General features: G+C 41.1%; 1 protein-coding gene across 2 annotated transcripts in view; it reads left to right on the top strand.

Moving 5' to 3' along the window:
• Positions 1-18,460, top strand: part of LOC307137538 (arf-GAP with Rho-GAP domain, ANK repeat and PH domain-containing protein 1) — a 48,774-nt gene that overhangs the window by 27,491 nt on the left and 2,823 nt on the right. For both annotated transcript variants that reach the window (XM_079835248.1, XM_079835247.1), the window contains exons 12-21: positions 1,856-2,038; positions 2,127-2,301; positions 2,890-2,934; positions 3,048-3,165; positions 6,254-6,353; positions 6,466-6,658; positions 6,738-6,783; positions 10,121-10,278; positions 15,001-15,210; positions 18,310-18,415. In XM_079835248.1, coding sequence (XP_079691374.1) covers positions 1,856-2,038; positions 2,127-2,301; positions 2,890-2,934; positions 3,048-3,165; positions 6,254-6,353; positions 6,466-6,658; positions 6,738-6,783; positions 10,121-10,278; positions 15,001-15,210; positions 18,310-18,415 — 1,334 coding nt within the window. The remainder of the gene's footprint in view (positions 1-1,855; positions 2,039-2,126; positions 2,302-2,889; positions 2,935-3,047; positions 3,166-6,253; positions 6,354-6,465; positions 6,659-6,737; positions 6,784-10,120; positions 10,279-15,000; positions 15,211-18,309; positions 18,416-18,460) is intronic.

Here is an 18,460-nt window from a genome sequence, read left to right as displayed (position 1 = left end):
ATCATTGACCAACAGGGCGGCACAGACGCAGATATCAAAGCAAGGATTGGCAAAGCAAGAGTGGCCTACATACAGCTCAAGAACATCTGAAGCCCCAGGGACCTGTCCTTGGCAACAAAAGATCCATCTTTTGAAATATCAAACACAATATAAATGCTAGAGCCCCTTCTATGAGCCCCTTTCTATGCTCTTTTTGCAGATTAATGCAGGCAGCACAATGTAGTTCCAGTTCACTGTGCTTTTGGTTTCATGCTGGCTTTTTTGCAAGAGTTTTTTCTGTGGGTTCTTTGGGAAGGCATTCCATGATTTCTCATTTTATGCATGGAGCGTTGGACAGTTGAAACCTTTCCATCCCAGTACACATTCCTTCTTGGGACTTGTGTGTGGTTTTGAAGGCTTTGTCAGGTCCTTGTTGGAGTCAGCCACAGATGAGATTTGGACTCTTACGTTGGTGTTGCTTTTGGCATTGTCTTCCCTTAAAAGGATTGAAGATTTGCAAACACTGTCAGTCAGTTCTGATTTTCTGGTTTTCGGCCCAGATTGGTCAAATCTATGCTTAGGACAAGGTTTGGTTATCTACCCAAGTGTGCTTCGATCTCAGGTTATTGTTTGGCAGTGTATTGCTGGAGATAAGGGTGTAAGGGTGTTGAAGATTTATGTTGACTTCACTAGCCAATAGCGTAAATCTGATTAACTGTTTGTTTGTTTTGGTGGTCACAGCATGTCTGAAAAGTGACGTGCTATAATATGATGGTTGTTGGAATTGGTCTGTCTGTGAATTAGCCTTACGGCATGTTGTGATCTGCTCTCGGGTTGAATTTGGTGGGATAGTTTGGTCTAAACAGACTGTCAAATCTTCTTTTCGCAGGGGCTTTGGCAGCTCTTTTGATTTTGACATTATGGATGATTGAGGTTTACAGTTGTGCTCCAAAAAAGTACATACCCTTTGCAGAATCTGTGAAAAGTGAATAATTGTAACAAAATGGGAGGGATCATACAAAATGCATGTTATTTTTTTATTTAGTACTGTCCTGAATAAGATATTTTACACAGAAGATGTTTACATCTAGTCCACAAGACAAAAAAAATCTCTATCCTGCCCCTGTTCAAAAGTTTACACACCCTTGATTCTTAATGCTGTGTGGCGTTACCTGGATGACCCACAACTGTTTTTTTTTTGTGTGTGTGTGTGATGGTTGTTCTTGAGTCTCTTGTTTGTCCTGAGCAGTTAAACTGCCCAACGTTCTTCATAAAAATCCTCCAGGTCAAGGACATTTTTCAGTTTTCCAGCATCTTTTGCATATTTGAACCCTTCAAGTCCATCAAGTGACTGTATGATTTTGAGATCCATCTTTTAACACTGAGGACAATTGAGGGACCAAACACAACTATTAAAAAAGGTTGAAACATTCACTGATGCTCCAGAAGGAAACACGGCGCATTAAGAGCTGGGGGATGCGAACTTTTTTTATTTGAAGATCAAGGTAAATTGCACTTAATTTGTCTTCTGGAAAACATGTAAGTATCTTCTGTTGCTTCCGAAGGGCAGTACTAATTGAGAAAATATATTTAAACAAAGTAATTATTTTGGCCATAATCCTGTTCAAAAGTTTTAACCCCCCGACTCTTAATGCATTGCGTTTCCTTCTGGAGTATCAGTGAATGTTTGAACCTCAATGGCAAAAAGTGTCCTAATCCACCTGAATTCACCCCTAAATTAAACTTTTTAAATAATGTTCAAAATAAAGTATGGTATTGTTGTTGTTGTTTTTATTTATCTAAAAAATGTATTTTGGGTTTTCATAAGTTTTTAATAGTGTATATCAACAAAATATGCAAATGTTTTGTTTCTCAGTTGTTTGTGCTGTATGGCAATAAAGCTGCCAACAGTGTGTGGGGTCACAACATCCCTCCAGTGGAGCAGATCGGACCTGATGTCTCACCAGATCAGAGGGCAGAATTTATTCTAGCCAAGTACCGCAAAGGACTTTACCGCAAAGCTCACCCGCTTGCTACAAGCCAGAAACTGCTTGACCAGGTCAGTACGTAATCAAGGCACCCTGCCATCTTATTAGTTTCAGACCAATCCCATACTGATCACTGCATTATTTTCTGGTGCTCTTCAGAGGTTGCGCGAGGTGGTGTGTGGTCCTGATGTAGAAGAGACTCTGTCTCTGCTGTGCTCTGGGGCAAGAGTTTCGTGCAGCGCCACAGATCCAGAGCTTCACTCCGCCATCAGCGTGGCAGAGAGTTCTGGACAGGCACTGCAGACAGAACTACTGCGACATAATGAGTTTGTGGGTTAGTTGAGTCCTGATCAGGGCAAATCAAATTCCTAGTGTATCAGCAAGTGTTTATTTACCACCTAACAGTATTCCATGGCACATTTTAACTCCCTTTTTGAAGACAAAGTCCATTTTAAAACCATTCTGATCATTTGCATTGTGACATTATTTCATGACAACTAAGTACAAAATCTAGGCACCCTTGATAAACATGAGACAAATAGGCTGTGGAATTCAAAATGTCATCAAAAATGTACCTTTGGCATGATTTACCACTTGAATGTTTCTATTTGCTCAGCTTGAAAAACACAATGAATGGGAATATACTTCAGGTAGATTGTTACCGATAAGAATATCTAGGATGGCTAATAATTGTGCTGTTTCTTAAAAATATCACAATACAAAACTTCTCAATGATCCTTAGAATAAATGTATTTGCAAAATATAAAACATTTTTCTTTATCTTGAAGTGTAACTTCACCTGGACATGTTTTAGTGAGACTCTTTTGTTTATTATATAACATAAGTGTAATATTCTCAGATTATTTTTCTGTGAATTGAGGATGTTTTAATTGTTGCTCTTTTTTTTGCTCCGCTTTTATAGAGGCACCTGACTTTGAGAAAACAGGACATTCAGAGGAACAGATGGGTAAGAATCCAGTACACTTTTAGATTTTATTGAGTGAAATCAGTGCAGAATAAGTTGTATTGAGCCACTTTGATTAAAATAACGCTACATATTTTTCTGATTTCCACGTGTAGAGGAACTCCACGGAAAGCTGGATGAGGAGCGTTTCTTGTTCTCGCAGGAGAATGAGTCTGCAGCCTGTGATGTTCTGGATTTAACAGAGGTCATTTCAGTGTTTGATTGCTCTGCAGGGTAAGCTCATGCCACAATATTTATTAGTGTGTGAAATAATGTATTACTACTTTTTTTTTTTTACTAAATTAGGACCGCATTAATCAGGTTTGCTTGATACCCGTGCATTACAGATATTCTCATATGAATAAACCTGTGTTAAGACGCATTGTGTAAAATAGGGCTTTGAATTTAATGTGTAAATTTAGTTAATTATAAAAAATAACACAATGTGGATGTAATGTGTAGAACAAGGTAATTACATATTAACATAAAAAAGACTGACAGAGGAACTAAGGGGTTAAATTCACAGAATGAGGTAATTAACTGGAACAGAAACCAGTGTGTGATGCACTAGAGACCATGGAAACCAATAACGACCAAGAACTCGGGAAAAACGGGAACAAGGAAAACGAAACCAAAACACTATGAAACGAAACATAATCCTGACAGCAGTCCCCCCTCCCGGAAGGTGTGTCCCTCACGCCGTAACTAGTCCAAATAAGGAGGAAGGAAGGGGGCTTAGGAGGTGGAAGAGGGGCTGGCTAAGGGTAGGACACAGGAGGATATGATGGTGGGAGAAACCAGAGTGGCGATGGCAGTAAACAAAGACAGGTGGGATCCCAAAGCACAGCTAGGATGAAGGCCCACTGCGGAGTCAAGCGAGGGATGAGGGATGACAGACTGAGAGCCGTTGGAGGCGGAGATCCAGGGGGAGCCGATGCGAACAAGCGACACAGATGGATCTGGAAGCTGAGGAGCCCCAGCAACGAGCGTCCGAGGTGGAGCCAGGGTGCCAGAGAACTGATGCGGAGCCGGTGGACTGAGAACCAAGGTGGAGCCGGTGGGAAGGCAGAACCCAGCGGAGCCGGAGGGGTGGAGTGATGAGGCGCAGCTGAAGGCCCTGAAGTCCGTTGAGCAGGCATAGTGACAACTGACCAAGGATGAGCCGAAGGAACAAGAGAGCCTGGTGGAGCCATAAGGACGACTGCACCAGGTGGAGCAGAGGAAGGGAGGAGCCAAGGTAGAGCCAACTGGTCGACGAGCTGAGGTGGAGTGATGGGCTCGGTGGCTGAAGGTGAAGCCAGGGGAACCCCTTGCCAAGGTGGAGCTGCAGACCAGATGACCCAAGGCAGATCCACACAGCAGAGTCAACAGACAGGGAGATGAGGGACTGAAGGGAACCAGCAGAGGTGGGGCCCAAGGACTGGCTGTCTTGGGTGGAGGAGGCAGGATAGGGAAGCTGTGTGGACTCAGCGGAGACGAAGGAGACTTGGAACTGGGTGGGACCAGCGGAGACGAAGGAGACTTGCTGCTGGGTGGGACAAATGGGGACGGGAGATCATCTTCCATTTCCTCACAATAATTCCCAGAGGCCAGGTATAGCTCACCCTCAGCGCCGGGAGTGTGGGCCGGCTTCCCTCCAAGCGTTTGCACTCCGCTGGCACACCTACTGGTATGGATGGTGTTGCTGGCTCCAGGGCCGTTTCTAGCCATTTTGACGCCCTAGGCGAAATCCTTATTGGCACCCCCCAGCCAAATCTTAAAAAGCAACATGGTATTACTGGTATTAATTTTAATCCTTATTAACAAATACATACAAATACAATTTGGAAACTACGTATAAAAGCTGTTCCAGTCACATGAAAGTAACAAGAATAAATGTTGATTCAGAGCGGTCTTTGTTTCTCATTGACACTTGAACTTCCCCTTAAATAATGCAACGCTATTCCCTGTATGACACTATTAGAACTGAATGAATCGATTCAGCTTTCAACACCACCCGTAAAGATGCATTAAATTCGACAAAGCGGTTTAATAAAGGATAATGAATATTGTGAATTAGCACATTTTATTGTACTATTTTTAAATTGGCCATTGAAGTTTTATATGGGACAATTACACACTGATCCTTTAACAATGCCTTAGCGCAAAAACACACACCTTTTAGAGGTGCAAGTAAGAGAAGAACGCTTAATAGAGTCTAAATATAATGATATCATGAAATGCTAAAGTGAGTGAGGTTGGCCTACATCTTGCCTCTATAAAACACACCGAGCAATGTTACACTATCTGCCCATTTCACAGCGTGATTTCTCGACTGCCACAAATACGGCCCTGACAAAATACAGATTTGTGCACTTTTTATTGTACCTGTTTTTTTAATTGGCCTTTGAATTTAGCTTTATTGTGTGGTTAAAAAAGCGTTACCTTGCCAAAGCTTTGACCGAGCTCTTTGATCTAATGGTGTTGAGCGCTCCAAATGCAAACTTCACATGCAACATTCAGACGTAGTGTTTGAGGAACCAGTGGGGGCGGCAATCATATTTCAGGGTGGCCTTGACACCCTTTACACACACCCCTGACATGCGTTCATTGGCGCCCCTTCAGCTGATGGCGAACAAGGCGGTCGCCTAGGGCGCCATGCCTAAACACCATGCCTAAAAACGGCCCTGGCTGGCTCGCATACCTGGTCAGACTTTTCTTCAGCCTCCGGGGTGATGTGCACTGGCATCATTCGTATTTAGCGTCGTGGGAGGCGGCTGGCTCGGCTCTGGGTCCTGAGTGGGGCTGGTGATGACCCCGCTGTTCACCAGCACCCACTCCACAAACGCGACGAAACCATCACCGGTCACTCGCTGAGGCTGGTTTAGTAAGTGTGGGATAATCCACAGCTAGCTGTGCGTTAAATGATATGAAGGCACACCATGGAGGCTTCGTGTCAGTGGTTATTTGCCTCCACTTAAACTATTTTAATGCACGGCTAGCCGTGGAATATCCCCTACTTATCTACAAATAGTTTTTTACCATTTTCAGTACACAACAAGTGCGCATTCAATACAATAAAGCATCTTGTGTAGCTTTCATATATTCATTACAACGACACTCCTGCTGCCTTCATCTGTGATTAACTACAGCCGAGGCACAGTTGTGCTGATATTCAGAACAGCAGCTTTATGTTTCGTAAATATACTGTTATATTTTTCTAATAATGTTAGTAATCCAGAACCATTCTTTGGAGATTATTTTATTTACATTTTGTTTTATTCAGCGGAGAAGAGTAATTTGTGACATTCAAATGTATTAACTCTTACCATGTTGTTTATAGGCCAACCCATGAATTTGAGGTGCTAACTTTGACAGACAGACTGGTTTGCACCGCAGATGAACGAAACACCCTCCTTGGTCACATGTTGCATATCATGAAGGTAATGTGGTTAACAATCTCTTTCCTAGTGGATACAAATGAGCAGTGTTTGCTAGTAAATGTGTAAATATCAGTACAGCGGTGACAGAAGAGAACGTCCTGCATGTGTGTAGATTTTGCTTGCGGGTGCAGTGGTGCATGACGATCTGTTTGGAGTTTTTGCGGTGTCCAGAGCGTCTATACGTGAGGGTGCCGCTCTACAGAGTGCTGAAGTGTGGTGCACCCTTGAGGCAGGAGAGATGACCATACACACAAAGCAGCACGGCTCCAGAGACACAGTGCGTCTGGACCCTCAAACACGTTGCCGTCAGTATCACCCCCCCCATCAGTTTATCAAATACTGTCATAATAATGTCATTTAAAAAAAAAAAAATCTTCTTTGTAGATCTGCAGCGCTCCGAGAAATGCATCCTGCTGGAGTTTGCTGAAAGGTCAGTGTCTCTGACAGGCATTTGTGTGTCTCAAGACCTAGTGAGCTGCCTATATTAGGGATGGCTCGATACCACAATTTTGGCTTCGGTACGGTACCACAATCTAATACCGAAGTACCGATATTAAATCGATACAATACAGGGTCTGAATTTTGATGCGGGTATTGCGCATAATTTTATTTTATTACTCTCGCAAGTTTTGGGTTTATGAAGCGGGAAATTACCGCAAATGTTTATTATTAAATTAATCAACAAAGATTATCACATCAATCAGTCATTTGGAAACTTTTTTGTAAGTAATTTCAGCATTACTGCGCGTCTCCATTCTCTCAAAATTAGCAAATTGCTTCTGGCTTCAAAAGACATCGCACCTGCACTATAAAAGCATCTGCGCGCTCAGATTCAACCCTTTCGCTTCCGTTGCGGGACATCTGATGGAAATCACTGCCCACGTCTTTTTAAACCTCGCCAATTTGAACATGCGAGCGATTTTATAGCATTTCGTAATGCATATGGGATGAGAGCTCTTTGAGAGAGAGTTTTCTTTGCGCTCATGCCAACAACAAACACACACACACACACACACACACAAGCCTAAAGTGCTCGCGCATTCCTAATTAAGTTGTTTTTCCTCAGTCAAATACACACAAAATTATGTCAAAAATGTCCATCTTTAGTGAGTCGTCACATAAACACAGTTGGGTATGTCTTTCGCGGATGTAAATAGTGCAATAGTATGCGTGCAAATATTATGAGGTCTAAACGTCACTGGTTGAAACGAACGCTGTATGTGCGTTAATCAGTGTTAAAAGAAAAATGTCTAAATTAGATGGTTAGAATTATGCACTCACCTGTCGATCTCTTAATGTCTTACAAGTCAGGAATTAAGTGACCGATGCTTGGCAAGGTTTGATGGTTCTTCAGCAGTTTTATAAGCAAAGTACTTCCAAATTTCACGTCTACTCCTCTCTTTATTAATGAGTTTTGTGCGTGTTGAGTGAGATTCAACTGCTGTATTCATCTTGTTCTGTTGCCACATTTGCCGGTTTTGCGTCAGTTTGGGTAGCGCGCTGCCACCTTGCGGTGAACTTCGGAACAGCAGCATATACGGAAATGAGCAAAATCATGATATCGTACCGTTTGAAATAAAATATATACCGGTATTTTTCCAGTACCGGTATACCGCGCATCCCTAGCCTACATAGACAGCATCTTAGGCACCAGTAGCACCCCAGCCTGTGTATTAAGTATGGGGACGTCATTACCAGCATTTCGGCTAAAAAAGCGCAATGGTCAAAATGACGGTCAAAAAAAGTAATTTAACACAAAAACAAGTGAATTAAAAAATATTATCCCCCGGTTTCACAGACAAGACTCACCCATTCAGGTATCCCTGCATTTTGGACTTCTTATGAATGATCATTGAGGATCTGTAAGTGAGGCCATTTTTAGCGAGCTTGGTGAAATTAAAGGGGTCCTTGATTATGATTTCACTATTTTACCTTTAGTTAGTGTGTAATGTTGCTTTTTGAGCATAAACAAAAGCTGCAAAGTTACGATGCTCAAAGTTCAATGTAAAGGGAGATATTTTCCTTCACAGAATCACTTTTTAAGGACTACAAACGGCTGGTATAGGGACTACACAAGCTTCTTCACGGGTTGTTGACATCACTAACCTTAAAATTTACATAAACCCCGCCCTCGAGAACACACAACAAAGGCCATGTTGGAAAGAGAAAGAGTTGTTGTAGTCGAGCACATTTGGGAGTCGCTCAAGCTGTTGATCCGTCTTTCACATTTATTGCGATACAGTACGAACACAAATGCAATAGCATGTCATAAAGCAAGATGACATCATAAGTTATAACCGTAATTAAACTAAACTATACCTGTTCTCTCTTCATGCAGCAGATATTCTCTGGCTCATTTTACAACAGTTCCCACACCAGCGGTTTATAGATTATCGTGACAGAATATGCTAATCAATGATTTAAGAGAGTTAACTCATAAATTCATCAACTATCCCTTCAGAAACGTCCCGTCTCATTCTACATGTCGTCACTTCTTCTTGAGTCTCTCCATCATTGTCCGACTCCGGTTTGATCATAAAAGGCTGAACAGTTTCTGATATTTTCAGTGTGTGTCTGTGTGAGGTAATCTGAGCTGCTTACATGAGCTCTTGAAGCTCCTCCCTCTTCTAGAAAGGGGGTGGGAGCAGCAGCTCATTTGCATTTAAAGGGAAACACCAAAAAAATGTTTTTGCTCACCCTCAAAAAGTGACAATTTTAACATGATATAAAAATGATCTGTGGGGTATTTTAAGCTAAAACTTCACATACACACTCTGGAGACATCAGCGACTTATTTTACATCTTGTAAAAAGGGGCATAATACCTCTAAACTGTCACTGTCCCACTGGCGGGACACCTGGCACTCTTCTTTTGATTGCCTTTTTTTCGTATCATATATTTGAGTAATTATCATAATTTATCAATCGAAAGCTTAGGAACTCAAAATTTATTCTGTGAAAACCGTTTTGACGTTGGACATTGCGTTACCATGGAAATGGTACTTTAAATTCTTCTAGCGGCTCCTCCCCCTAGTGGGCGGTGTCATGTTTCATATTACTACATTTATTTTAACTACTTTTATAATCAAAATCCTTTCTAATCTTGACAAAACGCATATCGTCGGAAAGGTCTCAAGTTTCCATATTTGGTGACCGTTTTGTGATGGAAGTGACATTTGGACAGAAAAACAATCAATGGAATTTCAATGACACCCGGTGGCTATTTGTGGTACAGCGCCTAAACAAACTCTCATGGGGACTTCAATTTTTCATATCAACTTCAAATTTGGAACACCACTTGGTTAGACACATGGCTTTGATTTAATAGTAATTTTAGATTAAAACATTTTTGTAAAATATTTATTTTATATAAAATAAAAAATATTTTGTACAGTATTTTTTTTTATTTACTGTAAATTTAAACTTCCATAACTTTAATATTTTGAATTGCTTTCACTTCAGTAATAATCTGCTTTAAAACAAGACCAAACTTAGGTCTATATTCCAAAGCATTCTTAAATTACAGCCCTTTAAGTTTGGATCGTGCATTTGCATGTGTATTCTCAAAAAGGGGGGGACAGTTTAGGGGTTAAAAGTACACCTGTGACCATCATGACACCTGCAGTGTTTAATGCATAATGAAACCACAAGAAGGCGACTATTAAAACTAACAGCTGAACATTTGGCCATTATATTGTAAGTGTGTTTTTGGGTTTGATGTATATCCGTACACCTCACGAAACACTGAAGCCCGCCTGTCTCCTGCAGGACGTTACACATGCAGTTTGATCTGGAGCACAGCTGTCTGAAGTGGCATGAGCTGGTGCAGAGGGCCATGTGCTCCACCACCACGACGGACGGGCCGCGGCGTGCCGGATCTGTGCCGTGTTCTGTAGACCGCTGCATATCTCACATCACACAGCACGGTGAGTTATACAGGTCATGAGTTTCAAGCTGAAAAAGTGCACATGTAAATGAAGGGATGAGAAGAGCATGGGATGCATGCAGCTTCAGTTTGGCTGATTTAACAATATAGGAAAACCTTGTTGGTTGAATGTGTACTTCAATTGTTATGATTGCTTTTAAATCTGTACATATGTAGACAATATGAATGAAATAAAAGCCCACTGCATTTAGAGTACACAATCAAGACTAGGAAACACTAACGAAAGTTTGCTTCGTTATAATGTCAAATTAAAAGTTTTGGTTACACTTTACAATAAGGTTTCATTAGTTGACTACATTAGGTTACATGAACTAAGGTAATACTTTATAATAACTACACACTGACGCATTAGTAAATAGTTAATTCATTGTTTATAAAGCATTAATATACATTAATAGGCAGTTTATAAATACAGCTATAAATGCTTTATTCATGATTTATAAGCATATCTATGTGTTTAATAAGTGTATCGTCATACTTTATAAATGATCAATTTATCATTTCTAAATTAAGTATTACATTATTTACAAACCAGTTATTTAGGAGTTGTCAGTGGTTCATCAGATCATTTATGAAGTGTAAGTAAAAGATTAATATACTATCTAAATGTCAAAAACAGTACCAGAAAATACAATTATTAAACACAGCATTGATATGCTTATAAATCAAGAATAAAGCATTTATAGCTGTATTTAAAAAAACTGCTTAGTAATGTCTATTAATGCTTTATAAACAAGGATGTAGTGGAGGCTAAACGCACATAAACGCCGTTTACGCACCTCCCAAAATTCGGAAATAACGTTTATCCACCTCTAAATTGAGTTTATCCACCTCTAAATAGCCTACAGTTCCTAAGCCATTTTAAATTAAGCTTATGTCATTTTAGTTTCATATTGTTCATTTTCATTGGTTGTTTGTTGTACAGACGAAGTCTTTCATATTGCGCTGCAACTGTCAGTGTGAGTAGTGGGAAGTTCGGATCATTTTACTGACTCGGATCTTTGAGTCTCGTTCAGCAAAATGAACTAATCTTTTCTCTTTCCGTCTCTATGGGACTGACAGGAAGAACAAAAGACTCGGATCTCACCTGTCGATTCAGAATCAGAACCCATTATGTTGCGTAATGTGCATGCGCAAAATGAACGAATCACTCTCTGAGACAACTCGGTAGTCCTGAGTCATATTAAAGATTCGTTCAAAATTAACGAATCGTTCATGAACGACACGCAACCAAGATCCAAAAATGGATATCCGGCAATTTTTTAAGCGCCGTCAAGACAGCAGCCTTCCTCCTAATGCCAGCAAACCTCGTAACCTTGTAACCTCGGCTACAAGCCCAAAGTGAGTGAGCTCGGAAAACAGTACTAAACTTTATGTTTTTGGGGTTAATTTGGTTCACGGTTAGATTCATGCCACTGACTCAACAAGGCACCTCCTCCTTTTCCCATTAGCCAATGTAGGCCTACAATTAAAATTCAGGATACATTATTATCAGATAAATAACTGGATGTAATTATATGCATTTTCTGGTATTTAAACCACTGAAAGTTTGTGACAACAAGCTCCCTTTGCTAGTCAGCTAGCTAGTTATTGTCATCGCTACAGCCGTTCGCGGGTACGGTAAACGTTTCTATGGTAAGCGAGTTGGACCAATCAGAGGTGTCGCTGTTAAGCTTAGGACTGTGGGTAGTGTAGTTTTTCAGACCTCTAGCTACAGAAGCAAAAACTTTGGTTTCACAACTCGTGGACATTGTTGTGATATAAATTAATCACAGGCAGCTGGTTTAATGTAGAGAGTATGTCGAAACCCTGTATAAAAAGCAGTAATGATGCATTGTATTTTGTGTTCAAATGGAAAATTTTTGGTTTTGTTTTTTTAGTTTAGCAAAATCCTCTGTTAATGTCGGCAGCCATTACACTTGAGGAAACTACAGTGCAACTTATATTGTCTGTCTTCTGTTAATTACAGAAACTGAGTTTTCTTTAAATTAAAATATGTGGCACCAAATTCATCCTTCTGTTGTTAATCTGCACCTGCCTCATTAGCAATTGGCAAAAACTGTAATCGACAACTATTTTGATAATCGATTAGTTGGCTTGAGTCATTTTTTAAGACAAAAGTAAAATTCTTTGATTCCAGCTTGTTTAATGTGAATATGTTCTAGTGTGTTCTCTCATATGTGACAGTAAACTGAGTTGTGGACAAAACGAGACATTTGAGGACGTCATCCTGGGCTTTTGGGAAACAAAAATCTCTTAAATATTTTTCTAAGTTCTCTCTGAGAACAATAGCTATCATCAGGATACGCTATACACCGGTAGGCAGTGGCCCACCTTACCGTGACCACGATGCGGTCACCCAGAATTTATAGTTTACCCGCCTCTTTTTTTACCACTACACCTCTGTTTATAAATGATTAATTAACTATTTAATAATGCTTAACTAATGCTTCATAGTGTGTAGTTATTATAAAGTGTTACCCTCTAGGGTACAGTCCAAAAAAAGTTACTCTGAGGTCCTTAGGACAAAAATCTCAAATTCCAATAATGTGAAGCTTTGGAGGACAGACTTAAATTTGGTCTCATTTAAAAAAAGACCCTCAGCCGAAAAAGTGGAACATAAAGTTATAGAGGTTTGTGAAAATAGTTTAGGAACATTATTTTATAGGGGTGTAACGATTCGTTTTAACAACGATTCGATTCGTATCACGATTTGAGGTTGTCGATACGATTCAAGGACGATATTGGTTCATTTAGAACGATTCGATCTGAAACGATTCAGTGACTTGAAATCGATTCAGTAACTTTTTAGCCAAAAATTGTGTGACTGGAATAAATATCTGGATACTGCTCAGTGCAGGTGAAGTTTCCAAGATTCCTGTTGTTTCTTGTAAGGGAATCAGTTAATTATGGATAAAAAAACAAACAAGTAAACAACAAATGCATTCAAATTTTATTTGAATAAAGTGCAACCAACAGTTTAGGTTGAATTAACAGGAAGTTAACCTTTTCTGCTCTCATTTTCAATATTCAATACATATTCAATAAAAGCACAGTAAGTGCAACCAACATTTCAACAGTAGGTTAACCTGCTACTTCTGCTTTTGTTTTCCAACATAATAATATTACAATATTAATATCAAAAATAAAGTGCAACTAACTTCTCTTCAGGTTTAATTAATAGTAGGTTTACCTGCTACTTTTGCTGTTGTTTTTCAACATTAAAATAATACAAACACAATATTAATATCAAAAATAAAGTGCAACCAACATTTCTTCAGGTTGAATAAACTGGCTGAACCTGCTACTACTCTCAGTTTAATAAACAAACAATATTTAACAAAGATAAAATGTAACCAACTACTCTTCAATGACTCTACAGATTTCTTTTTCAAAAATATCAACATGATCTGACCGCAGAACACTTCTCTGTGCGTTCACTATGTCGCCAGCAGTCGCTCTGCTGGTGCACTGGTGTCAGGAATGCACAGGTAACAAGCCAGGGTTGAAAGTACAGGTAGTTCTTTCTCCTGGTGGATTGATAATTCTTCGCTTGTTGGCTTCTCCTCCGCCATCCGCCATGCTATGTTTTGTTTTCTTAGCGCTGCTGCTGGTGCGTTGCGATGATGTCACAAATAGGCAGACTGAATCGAGTAACGTTTAACGCCTTTATTATTAAAAGTGCTAAGAAAAAACATTCATATAAAGTCTGACGTGTTAAAATCCAATGCGTTATTTCCTATTATCGATTGATTACCTTTTAAAACGATGTTAGATCGATATATGTCATCCGGAAGGCCAAGTTGCCGAGCACAGATCGATGTAGTTAGATCATAGGAAAATAAATCGATACATCGATGTAGTAGATGAATCGTTACACCCCTATTATTTTATATAAAATATGTATTTAATAAAACATGTCAAAAACTGCTAGAAAATCAAAGCCATAAATCTAAACCCAGTAAAGCCAGCAGCCATATCACCCTGTAGCCCAAGACTGGTTTCCCACTGAAGCTAAGCAGGGCTGAGCCTGGTCAGTATCTGGGTGGGAGACCAACTGGGAAAACTAGGCTTCTGCTGGTAGAGGTGTTAGTGAGGCCAGCAGGGGGCGCTCACCCTGTGGTCTGTGTGGGACATCCCAGTATAGTGATGAGGACACTGTAGGCTACTGTATCAAGCACCGTCCTACGGATGAGACAGAGGTCCTGACTCTCTACAGTCATTAAAAATCCCAGGATGTCCTTCGGAAAAAGAGTAGAGGGTGTAACCCCGGCATCCATTGGCCTCTGTCCATCATGGCCTCCTAATAATCCCACTATCCTGATTGGCTTCATCACTCTGTCTCCTCTCCACCAATCAGATGGTGTGTGTGTGTGGTGGGCGTTCTGGCGCAATATGGCTGCCGTCGCATCATCCAGGTGGTGCTGCACATCGGTGGTGGATGATTATCTCAAAACACCAAAAAAGAAAAGAAAAAATATTATTGAGCAAAAATATGACATTGATTTTACTCAAATCTTTTTTATCTTAATCCCGCCCTCCGGGTCATTTTTGTCCCGAAGGTCCTGAGTGTGACCCATAAATGAAGAACCCCAGAGGGTTAAAGCTAGAAATATATCCCGGAAGCTTCTATTTCGAGAGCCATCATATGAAAGCATCTTTCAGAGCCAGATGGTAAAAAGAGATGTTTTGTGTGTTTCAGGGTTGAAGGTGGAGGGTTTGTATCGGCGCTGTGGCATCGCTCCTCAGATCAGTAAGCTGGTCGATGCCCTGCGTGTTTCTCCAAGAGGAACGGTCCTGCGAACAGACGAGCTCTCCGTCTTAGATGTTTCCGGAGCGCTAAAGCAGATCCTACGGGAGGAAGTTGAGCTCATACCGCACACACACAAACCGCACTGGCTGAAGGCTGCAGGTATGTCTGTTCTCAGCGGTCAGTCTCCTAACACACACACACCGCTTTCACACTGGACGTCCAGCTCATCCTTTCACTGGTTCAGTCTAACATCAGTTCATGTTGAGGGTTATGGGGTGTTCAAACCAACAAGGCAGTGTATTATCCAGTGTGCACTATTTTTCTGTTCATTAGTATTCCTGTAGTCTCCTTAATGCTAGTGTGATTCAATGTTGCAAAGTTCATCAGTTATAAAAGCAGTCAGTTCAGTTCAATAACAGATTGTGGCAAAGTTAGTCATTTATTAAATTAATTTGATTCAGCTGTAAAGCATCTCTACTGAAGATGATAGTGTCATAATTTAGTTTAGTCAGCTAGCTTAGACAGTGTAGTCAGATTGATAATATCACTGAATATTATAGAATATAGAATTTGCTAACACTTTATTTTACAGTGTCCTTGTTACATACACTACATTGCCAAAAGTTTTGGGACGCCTGCCTTTACATGCACATGATCTTTAATGCCATCCCATTCTTAACCCGTAGGGTTTAATATGGAGTCAGTCATGCTGGGACAGGAAGGGGCCGTCCCCAAACTGTTCCCACAAATTTGGGAGCATGAAATTGTCCAAAATGTCTTGGTGAAGCATTAAGAGTTCCTTTCACTGGAACTAACCCCTGAAAAACAACCCCCCCCCCCACACCAAACTTTACACTTGGCACAATGCAGTCAGGCAAGTCCCATTCTCCTGGGAACCGCCAAACCCAGACTCGTCCATGGGATTGTCAGACAGAGAAGCGTGATTGGTCACTCAGAGAACACGTCTCCACTGCTCTAGAGTCCAGTGGCGGCGCGCTTTACCCCACTGCATCCCACGCTTTGCATTGCACTTGGTGATGTAAGGCTTGGATGAGCAGCTCGGCCATGGAAACCCATTCCCTGAAGCTCTACACACTGTTCTTGAGCTCATCTGAAGGCCACAGAAGATAGGAGGTCTGGAGCTCTTGACTCTGCAGAAAGTTGGCGACTTCTGTGACCCTCAGCATGCGCTGACCCCGCTCTTTGTGGCTGAGATGCTGTGGTTCTCAATTGCTTCCACTTTGTTATAATCCCACTAACAGTTGAGCGTGGAATATTTAGTGTAATATTTGGACTTATTGCACAGGTGTCCACCGATCACGGCCCGCTTGAGTTCTCTGAGCTCCTGAGAGCGGCCCATTCTCTCACTAATGTGTGTAGAAGCGAACACACACACACACACACACACACACACACACACTCCTGAGAGCGGCCCATTCTCTCACTAATGTGTGTAGAAGCGAACACACACACACACACACTCCTGAGAGCGGCCCATTCTCTCACTAATGTGTGTAGAAGCGAACACACACACACACACACTCCTGAGAGCGGCCCATTCTCTCACTAATGTGTGTAGAAGCAAACACACACACACACACACACACACACACACTCCTGAGAGCGGCCCATTCTCTCACTAATGTGTGTAGAAGCGAACACACACACACACACACACACACTCCTGAGAGCGGCCCATTCTCTCACTAATGTGTGTAGAAGCGAACACACACACACACACACACACACTCCTGAGAGCGGCCCATTCTCTCACTAATGTGTGTAGAAGCGAACACACACACACACACACACACACTCCTGAGAGCGGCCCATTCTCTCACTAATGTGTGTAGAAGCGAACACACACACACACACACACACACTCCTGAGAGCGGCCCATTCTCTCACTAATGTGTGTAGAAGCGAACACACACACACACACACACTCCTGAGAGCGGCCCATTCTCTCACTAATGTGTGTAGAAGCGAACACACACACACACACACTCCTGAGAGCGGCCCATTCTCTCACTAATGTGTGTAGAAGCAAACACACACACACACACACTCCTGAGAGCGGCCCATTCTCTCACTAATGTGTGTAGAAGCAAACACACACACACACACACTCCTGAGAGCGGCCCATTCTCTCACTAATGTGTGTAGAAGCAAGCAAACACACACACACACACACACACACTCCTGAGAGCGGCCCATTCTCTCACTAATGTGTGTAGAAGCAAACACACACACACACACACACTCCTGAGAGCGGCCCATTCTCTCACTAATGTGTGTAGAAGCAAACACACACACACACTCCTGAGAGCGGCCCATTCTCTCACTAATGTGTGTAGAAGCGAACACACACACACACACACACACTCCTGAGAGCGGCCCATTCTCTCACTAATGTGTGTAGAAGCAAACACACACACACACACACACACACTCCTGAGAGCGGCCCATTCTCTCACTGATGTGTGTGTAGAAGCGTCTGCAGGCCTAGAGTTTGAGCTATACACCTGTGGCCATGAAGGGATTGAACACCTGTACTCAGTGATTTAGAGGCGCGTCCCAATACATTTGGCAATATAGTGTATGTTACAAGTACTTACTATATTAATAACAGTAAATGATTACACCCAAAAAATAATTACATGCAACTAACCCTCAAACCAAACCCTAATCCTACATATAGTTAATATTACTCAGTACTTAAATATATATAATTACACTGTAACAACGAGAGTGCGTAACAGAATTTTTTTGCAACCCAAGAATCATATTGCTGAGTAAAGGTAAAGGTTTGTATATTAATGGCGTGTCCCGTGGAGGATCATGCCCACCCCACTGACTTCACTCATAACCTGATAACTACAATGACACATTACTTAACTAGTTAAAACATGTGCCTCAACAAGTAGTCATAATGATACCCATGATTCATTAAAGCAGACAACTGGAAAGTTGAAGTACATAGCTTTGACCAAAACATAAATGTACACTATTAGTTAATATATGTTATTAGGGGATTAATACATGGCACATTTAATCTATAGCAGTTCATACATATACATATATATAATTGAAAATATGTATTTTTTCTTTCAACTATTTGACTTTAAAGGTTAGATATCTCTGAATATTTTGAATGAAAGACTAAGAGGAGACATTGAGAGGAAACAAATCTGTAAGTTTTGCTGATATTTGTGTAGTCCAGTGTAAATCTAAAGCCTGTTGTGTGTTGATCCACAGCTCAGTCAGATGGAAAACAGCGACTGCAGACGTACCGCACACTGCTCACACACCTTCCTCCTGACAGCCACGCTACACTGGCAGCTCTGTGCGGACACCTGCACATGTATGATATCAATCTACACTTATTAATACAAAAATACAGTTATCA

The sequence above is a fragment of the Gobio gobio genome (assembly GCF_949357685.1).
Source record: "Gobio gobio genome assembly, chromosome: 14".
Taxonomy (NCBI): Eukaryota; Metazoa; Chordata; class Actinopteri; order Cypriniformes; family Gobionidae; genus Gobio; species Gobio gobio.
Note: the sequence above shows the minus strand (reverse complement) of the source record. Positions and strands in the feature narration are given on the sequence as shown.